Genomic DNA, 13,061 nt, shown 5'->3' with positions numbered 1-13,061 from the left:
ATTCTATTTTATGAGACTATTTTGAACTTCTAGTTATATCAATATATATGTATATATATATAGTGAAAGTGGATAAATAACAAAATTTATTAAAAAGAGAAATACAAAACCAACGTACATAAGAAAATATATCAATACATGTATGGTTGTTCTTTTGTTTTTTTATTTGTTTTGGTTTCCTATGCATCTATTGTAATGTTTTACAGTGTTAAACATATTTTTCATGTAGTCGCAATTTATACAACAATTAATATCACTAATAACTATAGAGATAAAACTGCGATATTCTAGAAAAAGTAACTATCAATGACTTCATCAACTTTAAAACCTATTTGAATAAACCTTCAAAACATAGATGAGTAGCAATATTCATTTTGATCTATTGTATATCAACTTTTCTTTTGTAAAATTATTTTATACTTCAATTGTTTTCCAAAATTGTCCATTACATTTTTTTTTCTTCGGCTTTTTGAGCTAAATTATAATATATTTTTCAAACTATTCCGAGCGAAAGTATTATGAAAGCATCAAAACTGAAGAGAAATTGGATGAATTGTTGCAACGCTAGTTAAGTGATTCCAAAGCAAAGAACTTGGAAGAAAAAATGGCCTGCCAACAATACTTTTTACATATTGAATCTAAAAAGTAGATCTTAATGTGCGAGGATTCTCACAATTAAGTATCTTGCATTTTATGCTAATTGTGTTTTATCTTGGGTTTGCAAAAACCGATATAAATTGCAATACTTGGATTAGATTTGTGAAGAAGCCACAAAAAGATCTGCTGATGTAAGTTTTGCTTTCCGATGTGAACTTTAAGTTTTTTACCATGGTTTAATGGGCACTTACGAATAAACTTGTTGTCTCTTAGATTATATGTATATATATATATATATATATTGGGCTTTGACTTTGATTTTATAAGAGTCACAGGCTTTAAACTAATTAAAGACAAAATCACTTGTTTAAGTTATTTAAGCCTCTGTCACTTGGATCAGCTCATGTTGGTAATTTACCCACTTTACATTTTCAGGTATTTCACACTCCTATCAAAATAGTTCATGTTCTCTATTTTTGATAAATTTTTAAATACATATATAAGGGACACGTATTTGAAAAACGTTCATAAATTTTAAATCTACACACCTCCTCTGAGCTCATCCAACGACCCTCGTCTCCCATGCCATCCCAACCCCAAACTAACCTATACTAAACACCAACCCTAACGCACTTTTCCCTCTCTCTCTCTCTCTCTCTCTCTCTCTCTCTCTCTCTCTCACTTTCTCTCATGTTTTTGGTTTCTCTTCCTTACTAATTTTTTTATTGTTGTGGATGTCCCTTAGTGTTAGCAGATAATGTTTTCCTATACATGTATACAAGAATTAACCCTCAAAACCATGAGTTACACTATTAAGTATTAACAGATAGAAACAAACATTCTTCAGGACTTTTAAAGTAGTGTTGACTTTCAAAGGAAACATTACAACATCATTTCTGTACAGAAAAAAAATTCATCACAAGTAGTTGTTTTATTTCAACAGGATCACAAACATGGAGGGGGAAGCATCAAAAAGGTACTGAAATTTCTCAAAAATTTTTATGATTTTGATCAAAATAGAGAGCCTGTGCTAAATCTTGTCTTGTTTGATCCCTTTTGGTGTTTGAAGGATTGCTGTAGTGACTGGTGGAAACCAAGGGATTGGGTTGGAAATTGTGAAGCAGCTTGCAAGCAATGGAATCATGGTGCTGTTGACTGCTATTGATGAGAAGAGAGGCACTGAAGCTGTTGAGAAGCTCAAAGATTCTGGCTTCTCTGATGTTGTTTCTCATCAGTTGGATGTGTCTGACACTGCTAGCGTTGCCACTTTTGCTGATTTCATCAAAACCCAATTTGGAAAGCTTGATATCTTGGTAATTGGTCTAAATCAAAATTTTAGGGCATGAATGTTATAGAAATTTAATCACTGATGCTACTGAATTTTATAGTCTATGATGTAGGGAAGTACTTTCTTCAGCAAGAAAAGAAAAGGAACTGTCTGTATCTGTTTTTCATGTTATATTAGTACTTTGCATATTTCTAGCATTATTTATAATCAGGGTTTTGCTCCTTGTGGTAATCATTTTGTTCATATCCAATCCAATTCTTCCTCTTTTCAGTACCTTTTGCCGCATTCATCCCTCTTTCAGTAACTTTTGCCTCTTTGAATCCAATTGCAGCTCTTTGACATGAGTTGCTTGATTTTGCACTATATTGTGCTGGTGAGTACTTCCAAAAAAAAAACAAAAAGAGGAAATGTATGTATTTGTTTAACATGTAGATTGCTACTTTGTAAAGTATGTACAATCAGATTTTGCCCCTTTTGATGATCACCTAATTCATTTCCAATCCAATCCAATTCTTCCCACTTTCAGTAACTTGTTTGTGTATGTAACTCATCTTTTGATGTGTATGCTTGGTTTTCCCAAAAAGGTTAGAAAACTTATGGTAAATGTATTTTTCGGCGCAGAGTAATTTATTATTATCAAAGAACCTCACATAATTAACAGCGTTTTGTTATTTTGTGTTTAACTTCTGGAGCTGAATGAGATGAAAGCATATGCTATCGAATCGTTTAATATTGAATTTGATTGAGTTGTAGATCTGTTTCCTGTTATCTAATACATGTGCAAGTGTTGAACTGAAGTGTTGATTGGGAAATGAAGAAATGAGTGCTTGATGCCATCTAGTGATTTTTTAGAAGCATGAGTGACATTAATGAAACATCCAGTGTTCGTTCTTTTTGTTATGAACTGATTCTTTTTTTACTAATCATCTTTGGGAAGGTTAACAATGCTGCAGTCCTTGGAATCCTTTTAGACCTTCAGGATTTAGATTCATCAACAAAAGAAAGCATGAAGGTAAGCATCAATTACTTTTACTAGCCATGGATATGGTTTCATGATTTTCAATCACTAAGTTGTTAATGAAACTTGCAAGACATCAGAACTGAGGACTAATTTACTTTCTTGTAGCAAGGTGGGTTGCCGGTTTTCTTGAAGCTATTAGCTGCAGCTGTTGAGGATTATGAGAAGGCAGAGGAATGTTTGAACATTAACTATTATGGCACCAAGAAAGTAATAGATGCTCTCATGCCACTTCTTCAATTATCACACTCGCCAAGAATTGTAAATGTTTCATCTGACGGTGGAAAGCTTCAGGTAATGCGAAAATATTTTCGGCTTTTTTTTTTTTTAAATTGTATTTTTAGTATTTTTCCAAGTTTTCTTCTGTTCTATTTGATGAAGAAAATCAGATTTTTGAGAACATGATTTGAAAAGCATTATGATCAAATCTTATATTAACTGTTCAATGCCTAGTTTAGTTTGAGGATTTATCTTTTCTGAATATTTTGAATTGCTTTTCTTCTTTGTTTAATCCTCCGATTTGTTGGAATGGTTTATAATAAAACTATTTTGAATATAGAACATAAACTATGTTTTGTTTAATATAATGTGGATACATTAGGTGACATTCTAGGACATCTAATAAAAACATTGACTTCCTTTGGATTCATTATATCTTTCAGCGTATTCCTAGTGAGCGCATTAGAAGAGAATTCAGTGATGTAGATGGCTTGAGTGAAGAGAAATTGGATGAACTGTTGCAACAGTTTTTAAGTGATTTCAAAGCAAAGAACTTGGAGGAACATGGCTGGCCAACACCAGTATCTGCATACAGAATCTCAAAAGTAGCTTTGAATGCACTTACGAGAATTCTCGCAAAGAAGTATCCCAAATTCTGCATCAACTGTGTACATCCTGGCTTTGTGAAAACTGATATAACTTTTAATGCTGGGACTGAAACTGTTGAGCAAGGTGCAAAAGGTCCGGTGATGTTGGCTTTGCTTCCTGATGGTGGCCCTTCCGGGTTTTTCTATGATCGTACATCGGTATCAACTTTTGAATAAACTGTTACATTAGTGTTGTTCAAATATGTTATATTAAGAAAGTCTATGTTAGGATCAAAATATAATTTCTATCCTAGTATGTTGACAGACTTTTTTTTTGGTGCTATTATTAGTTGGAAATGATATTTATGTTTAACAGACTATTATTTGGAATATTTTGTATATTGGATAATATTATTATTAAGTAAAACTCTATGTTTACTGAAACACAAGCCTTTGTAACCAAGAGTCTTAGTGTTGTATGAATATGGAAGATCTATTGTAAGTATGCTCATGTGAACCATCTTCACATGGACCATGGCTATCTCTTCGGCATTTGCATTTAATAAATATTTCTCTTTTTTAAATGTATTAACTATTAATAACATGGGTTGAGAATTCAATGTTTGATATAGGCACGGGCATGAATGTGCAGAAGATTTTGACAGACTTAAGTTACTTTCTTCATGAACTTGTTTAGACAGTTGAAGTGACCCAGAAAATACATGAAAATTTTGTCATACTAGATACAAAAATGTAGTCTGCTTGCCCTTTTATTCTGAATGAGCTTTTTATGTTATATCTGGTTTTTGTGCTGTCCAAAAATCCTGCCAAATGTATATTCTATTGTTTTTTAGGGAATCAGAAAAATTTTGATATGCATTAAGGAGACTCCCTGCAATCAGATTTATTGATACAGACGATGATGTTGTTTTGAATTCATGAGTTTTCAAATGTTAGCATGCTTCTAGTTAAGGTTGGATTAACCTTTTGTCACATGGAGTTCTATATATGGATCATTTATGATTGAATTCCCGACCCAAATCTTGAAAAGCGATCTAGGATTGATGGCCATATGTGTCAATTCCTGTGGTTGAAATGTATCACCAAAGTTTTCAATTTACTCATTGATTATACGTAAGCCATAAATATATCAAACATGCTAACAGAGGGGAAAAATTAGCCTTGATGATTGCCATGATGATTGCTGGTAATGGGTCAGATTGGGTGAGACAAACAATGATACTGTTATGAAATTTAACATGTGAAAATTTGTTAGAATATCAATTTTGTATTTCAGACAACAGCTTCTACTTGTGTTTGTAATCCAAATTTGTTCAGGTTGACAAAACTCTGACATGATTGGTTTTGTTCAAGCTTAAGTTTCATCATTTTCAATCCAAACTAAATTGTGAACAATGAACGCCACTTTTTATCTATTTGTATATGTCTATATGTATGTATTATTAAGATTTTGGTATTGATGTTTCAATCCAATTATTGTCATTTTCATTATCTTTTCTTTTTGTTGGACTTTGTTTTTTTATTGTAACTTGTACTTTATTTCATATGCTTGATTTTCTTGTAATGATCGGCAAGCGGATGGTATATGTTTCTTTTCTTTTCTTTTTTCTTTTTTTTTTTTTGGTAAAAAATTATGTTTTGTTTGTTGTCTCCCGTTATTGTTTGTGTTTAACTTCCGTAGACGAAGTCACATGATATCAAATCTCTATGGGAATAATTTTGATATTCTGATTTGTTTGATGGGTCTATGTTTAATAATATTATAATTTTTCAGATTTTGTTTGCAGTCTTCTTTCCAATATTGAGCAAATAAATGGAATTGTGTTTTATTTTTAATGAGAATTCATTCTGAATTTATTTACTTCATTTCCAATTACGTCTTTTAGGTTAACAATGCTGAAGTTAATGGATTTGATGTAGGTGTTGAGGATTCAGATTCATCGTCCGGAGGTGACCATCAAGTTACTTTAGTAGCCATCAAATTTGAATCATGATTTTTGATCACTAATCTTGCAAAAGAGTTTTTTAACATCAAGTATTACAATACTAAAAAAAAGTGAGACTTGAATTTGGAACACTTGAACATCCTACACTTGCCTTTCGTAGCGGCATTGCGCTTTTTATAGTAGAGTCAATGCCACTAGGCTATGAGCCTTTTGACAATTTTTAGATTGATCAATATGTTTATGAATGTTTTTTTTTCTTTTATTCATTTTGGTTTTCTATGCATCTACTATTTTGTAGTGTTCGTATTTTGGCATCTCCAACTAATCTCCAACTATGACCCCAAATTCCAAATTTGGGGTCATAATTGGCTCCAACCGACCCCAAATCGTGCCCCAAATTTGGGGCACCCAAGATGGAGTCAACTATTTGTGACCCCAAATTTGGGGTTCCACCTATTTAGTTATTTTTTTTATTCAATAGTTTTTTATTTTTATTATTATAACTAATGAAAATAATAAGTAATTAATTTATATAATTAATACTATAATTATAAGTAATACTTTGATATAATTATAAGTAATTAATTGATATAATTATATATTTTATGTGTAATTAATTAATTTATGATAAATTTATTAAACCAAAATAGTTAAAAATATACTAAAAACAATGAAAAGCACATGCACTACGATTTAGTAATATATTATATTGTAATAAATATTTAATTAAATTATTATTTAAAATAATTAATTTTCAAGTATTTTGTGGTTGAATAGTAATAATAAAAAAATGAGATATGTAAAAAATATCTCTTTCAGGTAAGATGTGGGGATGTGGTAGGAGTATAATTTACTGTAGTATAACCGAATTTTGGGATTTGAGATAAAAATTTGGAGTTGTGGGTTGGAGATGGTTTAAGGGCCACATACTCTATAAAATAATTCAGAACAAAACTATTTGTTTAACATTGCTTTGATCATTCGGCCTTTTCTTTGGATGAACACTATTAATCCTGCTATGACTTCTTTTCTGAATGATCCATAGTACTTTGAGATTCCAATTGCTCTTAAACCAACTTTTCTTAATATGGATTTGATTATGATACTTTTCAGATTACTGAGTTATTGGTAGACATTCATTGGGATATGTCTAGGATGCGTTTTATTTTTGGGTTACATATTAATGACAATGTTCTTGGTCAATGTACCATTAGTTACAGTCAAAGAAATCAATGGGTCTGGTTCCCTAACAGCAAAGGCACTAAAATATCTTCCAAGATTTACTCTTTCTTCAATCACAGATGGTCATTTGGTGAACATTGGGATGGTTGGGGTAAGATTTGGAACCTCAAAGTTGCTCCCCGAGTTAAACATTTCATGTGGTTAATGCTGCATAATGCTGTCAAAACCTCAGCTTATTTTTTTCGTTTGAATTTGGGTCCTCAAACATTGTGTCCTTTTTGCAAAATGTTCCCTGAGACTGCAGAGCACTTGTTCCTTAATTGTCAGAAGACTCAACAGATCTAGAACTTTACTTGTTCTGTTATTCGCAAGCCAATCAATCTATGTCAGGGGATCTCTTTGAGCATTTGGTTGGATCATGTATCATCAGGTAATGACAATTATATCCAATCAGTGATTGAAGCTAATATGTGGTTTATTTGGAAGGCCAGGTGTAACATTATTTTCAAATCAGAAGAGCTTGATTGTCAAAAAGTCTCACTCAAGGCTACTGGGCACGTCAGGGAGTATTTTTGTGCTTCATCTATTTGTTTGAGAAACAATTTCATTATGAACAATTATACATTTGCTGACAGTCCTATCTTGATGATCGCTTACGCGTTTAATGCAGAACTTTCTTTTGCCGGGTTAGGTTTTATAGTTTTTGATTTCAACTCCAAAATGTTATGCTCAGGTTGCTGTGGTTGTACGGCGTTCTCAGGTATGGAGGCTGCAATCAAGGCTTTTTGTTTTGCTTTGTAGGTTGTACTTCAAAGGGGGATGAACTACAAGGTCAGGACCACATTGTCTTCCTGTGCTGAGCTTGTTAAGGCGTTCCGGCAAGAGAATTTTTTGGAAGATTGGAGGCTTAGGCATCAGTTTCTTCAAGTCAAAAGCCTTCTAGCTGAGTTGGGTAATCCTGTTCTTCATTCCATTCCATTAAGCTGGAACAGGGCCCCTCATTCTTTAGCTTTATATGGTCTTACTCACCATGAAGTGACTCTGTTTCATAGTGGAAGGGATCTCCCTAAGTGGCTGATGAAGAAACTTAAATCTACTGGCTTTGTTTTTCATTGAGTTTGTATCTTTGTTTAGTTAGTTTGTTTTTTGTTTTTCTTTTTTCTCCTTGATCTTGTAATTTGTTTAGTGCATGTCTGGTCTGTAATTAACTCTTTGTAAACTGTTTTTCGTATTTTAATAAAATAGCTCCTCGAGCTCTTTCCAGCTCAAGTCTACTTGTTTAAGTGACTCAAGTCTCTATTACTTGGGTCATTCCTTTTTACTATTTTACCCATTTTATATTTCCATGTATTTCGGGCTTCCATCAAAATGGTTCAGGTTCTCTATTTTTAATAAATTCTTAAATATATTTATATAATGCATAACACATTTTACTATTTTAGCTATTCAAAACATACAAGAATTAACCCTTAAAACCATGAGTTATATAATTAAATTAAATCACACAAACATAGAATTTCAACACTATTTTGCTTTGCGGTTGAGACACAAAATTTCTTGGACTTTTACAGTAGTTTTGACTTTAAAATTCAACAACCACCATCTTTTCTATATAGATAAAATTCATCTCAAGCACTGTCTTTTAATTCAGACACAGCTGGTGAAATGGCGAGAGAGAGAGAGAGAGAGAGAGAGAGAGAGAGAGACAAAGGCGCCAAGCAACTTTGGGAAGTTTTTTAAACCAAAGTCACGTGCGGGGGAGGATGCCAGACGAGTCAGCGGAATCTTTTTACATGCTGATTCGGCAGTTGACCAGGCAAGGAAGTCTGGGATAACGGAGATGAGCAGCTTAGTTGAGAAAAAACAAAAGTCTGAAGCATTCATAAGTCTCTGCGAAGCAAGGTAAGAACAGAGTTTTTGCACATATGGACGCTGTGACTATTTGTACATAATCACTATTCACATTTTAAAAATATGCCCAAACTCAAAATTTAAATTTTTATCACTTATAAAAAATTTTTATTAGAGATCGACTGCTAATAGACCACTTGGTCCTTGATAGATAAGGAAGGAAGTCTGGGATTGAACGAAGAAGCAAAAGGAAGAAGCTGGCCAAGAAGCGCTGGGGACAATTCATTAGTGGATGACAGGGTGTTCCAGTAAAGGAAGAGCTACAGACACTAAATAGAGAGTTCTGTTAATTAACAGGGAAATGAATGAATGGTGGGCATTCAATCAGAAGAGAAGTTGATCTAGGCCTGATCGGATTCCCGGGGTACTTATCCGGTGAAGCTGACGGGAGGGAAGTATCTTCCCAGTATTTTGTAAATTGTTTGTTTGAGTAGATTTACAATCATTCATAATTTGGGAGATGCTGAGTGATTGTATAAATCTTAATTCTTTCTATTTATTTTAGTTGGAGGTTTGTTATGATAGTTGTGTGTGTGTGTGGTTTGAAATTTGAATGCACTTGTTATCAGTTTTAGTGAAGAATCAAATGCTATCTTGCATCTGAGAGGAAGTTACAGAACTGATAAATCTTGTTGTTGCCTTATATAGCTCTGATTTTTAATTTTAGCAAATTAATCCATAACAGTAGGCACCAGGATCACAAAGATGGAGGGGGAAGCATCATCAAAAAGGTACTGAGATTTCTCACTAATTTATAAGATTTTGAGGAAAAAGTCTGTAAATCTTGTTTTGCTTGATTCCTTTTTGTGTTTGAAGGATTGCTGTAGTGACTGGTGCAAACAAAGGGATTGGGTTGGAGATTGTGAAGCAGCTTGCAAGCAATGGAATCATGGTGTTGTTGACTGCTAGGGATGAGAAGAGAGGCACTGAAGCTGTTGAGAAGCTCAAAGATTCTGGCTTCTCTGATGTGGTTTTTCATCAGTTGGATGTGTCTGACAGTGCTAGCATTGCCTCTTTGGCTGATTTCATCAAAACTGAATTTGGGAAGCTTGATATCTTGGTAATTGATCTAAATCACAATATTATGGCATGAATGTTATTGAAATTCATTCACTGATGCTACTGAATTTTTATAGTCTATGATGTGGGGGAGTACTTTTTCCAGCTTGAAATAACTCATCCCCTTTTTGGTAGCATTGCCTCTTTGAATCCTATTCTATGGCTTGAATGTGAATTGTTATGAAATTCATCAACTGATTTTGCCTGAAATTGTATTAAAATATGTTGGTGAGTACTTTCTTCTTGAAAAAAAAAGGAAATATATGTATTTGTTTGACATTTTAGATTGCTACTTTGTATATTTCTAATAGTGTGTATAATGAGCATTCTGCCTTTTGTGATGTTCACCTATTTCATTTCCCATCTAATTCTTCTCATTTTCAGCGCCTTTGTCTGTGTTTATAACTCATCTTTTGATGCGTGTGTTTGATTTTCTTGAAAAGATCAGAAAACTTGTGCATGTATTTTTGTCATTGAGTTATGTATTATTATCAAAGAGCCATACATAATTAATAGTATTATGTTGCTGTTTATTTTTGTGTTTGACTTCTGGAGCTGAATGAGATGAAAGCATATGATATGAAATCGCTTAATATTGAATTCGATTGAGCTGTAGATCTGTTTCTTGTTATGTCTGACAGATGCAAGTGTTGAACTGATCTGTTGATTGGGAAATGAAGAAATGAGTGCTTGATGCCATCTAGTGATTTTTTAGAAATATGAGTTCCATTAATGAACAATCTAATGTTTATCCTCTTCGTTGCGAATCACTTAATTTGCTGCTTGAAACATTTCTTAGATCATTTTTGTTTTTATTTTCAATATAGAGCAACTAATAAAAAGAGTCTTTCTGCATCCATTTGCTTCTTGTTCAGGTTAACAATGCTGCAGTCAACGGAATATCTATAGACCTTCAGGATTTAGATTCATCAACAAAGGAAAGCATTGAGGTAAGCATCAATTACTATTACTAGCCATGGATATGGTTTTCTTGGTTTTCAATCATTAAGTTTTTACTGAATTGCAAGACATCAAAACTGAGGACTAATTTACTTACAAGTCTTGTAGCAAGGTGGGTTGCCGGTTTTCTTGAAGCTATTAGCTGCAGCTGTTGAGGATTATGAGAAGGCAGAGGAATGTTTGAACATTAACTATTATGGCACCAAGAAAGTAATAGATGCTCTCATGCCATTTCTTCAATTATCACATTTGCCAAGAATTGTGAATGTTTCATCTGCAGGTGGAAAGCTTCAGGTGATGCAAACAATAATTTTGAATTTTTTTAAATTTGTTTCTAATTTTTGTGTTTTCAATATTTACCAAGTTTTCTTTCTTCTCGTCTTTTTGCATTATGGATTTGGGAACTGATTAAGGAAAAGAAAAGATGAAGAGAAACCATTTTCTTTTGTTCTATTTGATGATGAAGAAAATCAGATTTTTGAAAACATGATTTGAAAAGCATTATGATCAAATTTTTAGTTAACCATTCGATCCTTACTCTAGTTTGAGAATTTATCTTTCTGGACATTTTGAATGGTTTTTCTTCTTTGTGCAATCCTCCGTTCTTTTGGGATGATTTATAATAAAACTATTGTGAATATAGAACATAAACTATGTTTTGTTTAATATAATATAGATGCATTATTCTGGCATATCTAATAAAAACAGTGACTTCCTTTTGATTCATTATATCTTTCAGCATATTCCTAGTGAGAGCATCAGAAGAGAATTCAGTGAGGCAGATGACTTAAGTGAAGAGAAATTGGATGAACTGTTGCAACAGTTTTTAAGTGATTTCAAAGCAAAGAACTTGGAGGAAAATGGCTGGCCAACAAAAATATCTGCATACATAATCTCAAAAGCAGCTTTGAATGCACTTACGAGAATTCTTGCAAAGAAGTATCCCAAATTCTGCATCAACTGTGTACATCCTGGTTTTGTGAACACCGAAATGAGTTTTTATACCGGGACTGAAACTGTTGAAGAAGCTGCAAAAGGTCCGGTGATGTTGGCTTTGTTTCCTGATGGTGGCCCTTCGGGGTTTTTCTATGATCATACATTGGTATCAACTTTTGAATAAATTGTTATGTTAATGCTGTTGAAGTTTGCTATATTAAGAAAGTCTATGTTAGGATCAAAATATAATTTCTATCTTAGTATATTGACTTTATATTTTGTTCTATGTTTAATATATTATTTTGAATGTTTAATATATTGGATAATATGATTATCAACTAATATCCTATGTTTAGCAAGCCTATATCATGAAGTGTCTGAGTGTTGTATGAGTACATAGGATCTATTGTAATGTAGTATGGTTATTTGAATATGTTGTCGTCTCTCTTAATCTCATCCTTTGTGCTACGCCATCCATGGCTCTATCTTCACATGGTCCGTGCTTATTGCTTTGATGTTTGCATCTAAAAAAATATAACTCTTTTTTAGACGTAATAGCTTTTACATATTTAATAACATTTCTTAAGGATTCGGTATCAGGTGTAAACATGCACATGAGGATGCAGAGGATTTTTGAGAGACTTAAGTTGGTTTATTCCTGACATTTGTTTAGACAGTTACAGTGAACCAGAAAATACTTGAAAAATATGTCATATTAATTATGAAAATATAGCCTGGTTTTCCTTGTATTCAGAATGAGTTTTTCATGTTATATCAGGCTACTGTACTCTCTGAAACTGCTGACAAATGTATATGCTATTGTGTTTTAGAGAACCAGAAAAATCACAATATGCATTTACAGATGTTTTGTAATAGGAGACTACCTGCAATCAGATTCGATTATACAGACGATGATGTTGTTACAAATTCATGAGTTTTAAAATGTTATCGTGCTTTGTACCACAAGAATGAGAAATTAGAAAAACAAGGTTCTTATTTATTTATGTAGTCAATCACATCGAGCTTCTAGTTAACGTGGAACTCGACTTTAATCACAAAAAGTTCTATATGGTCCATGTGTGTGAGTTCCTGTGTTTGAAATGTATCACCAGATTTTGCAACTTACTGATTGATTTTACTGAGGCCATAAACATATCAAGCATGCAAATAGAGGGAAAAGAAAAGTCTTGTGTGTGTGTGTGTGTGTTGCTCACAGGTTACAGGTCAGATTGGACGATACGAACAATGATGCTGGTGTGAAATTTATCATGTTAAAATGCTGTTAGAATATTGGTTTTGTATTTCAGACAACAGCTTCTGCTTGTGTTTGTAATCCA

The 13,061-nt window shown here is 32.9% G+C and overlaps 1 protein-coding gene across 1 annotated transcript; it reads left to right on the top strand.

The window, feature by feature from the left end:
- The first annotated feature begins 1,362 nt into the window (after positions 1 to 1,362).
- Positions 1,363 to 11,939, top strand: LOC120275612. Its single transcript, XM_039282239.1, has 14 exons — positions 1,363 to 1,573; positions 1,667 to 1,910; positions 2,823 to 2,897; positions 3,012 to 3,197; positions 3,566 to 3,940; positions 5,617 to 5,680; positions 6,891 to 7,009; positions 7,592 to 7,618; positions 7,660 to 7,810; positions 8,667 to 8,760; positions 9,586 to 9,829; positions 10,704 to 10,778; positions 10,897 to 11,082; positions 11,528 to 11,939. Exons 1-14 carry the CDS (start codon positions 1,551 to 1,553, stop codon positions 11,906 to 11,908), a joined length of 2,244 nt encoding a protein of 747 aa, XP_039138173.1. The 5' UTR covers positions 1,363 to 1,550; the 3' UTR covers positions 11,909 to 11,939.
- The last annotated feature ends 1,122 nt before the right edge of the window (positions 11,940 to 13,061 follow it).

The sequence above is a fragment of the Dioscorea cayenensis genome, chromosome 14 (genome assembly GCF_009730915.1).
Source record: "Dioscorea cayenensis subsp. rotundata cultivar TDr96_F1 chromosome 14, TDr96_F1_v2_PseudoChromosome.rev07_lg8_w22 25.fasta, whole genome shotgun sequence".
NCBI lineage: Eukaryota > Viridiplantae > Streptophyta > Magnoliopsida > Dioscoreales > Dioscoreaceae > Dioscorea > Dioscorea cayenensis.
Note: the sequence above shows the minus strand (reverse complement) of the source record. Positions and strands in the feature narration are given on the sequence as shown.

Excerpts from the sequence above, each read along its gene's own strand:
- LOC120275612 (XM_039282239.1), top strand. The coding sequence starts at position 1,551 with ATGGAGGGGGAAGCATCAAAAAG. Across the intron at positions 2,898-3,011 it reads CAACAAAAGAAAGCATGAAG|CAAGGTGGGTTGCCGGTTTT; the intron begins GTAAGCATCAAT and ends ACTTTCTTGTAG. Across the intron at positions 5,681-6,890 it reads TTCAGATTCATCGTCCGGAG|TTACAGTCAAAGAAATCAAT; the intron begins GTGACCATCAAG and ends ATGTACCATTAG.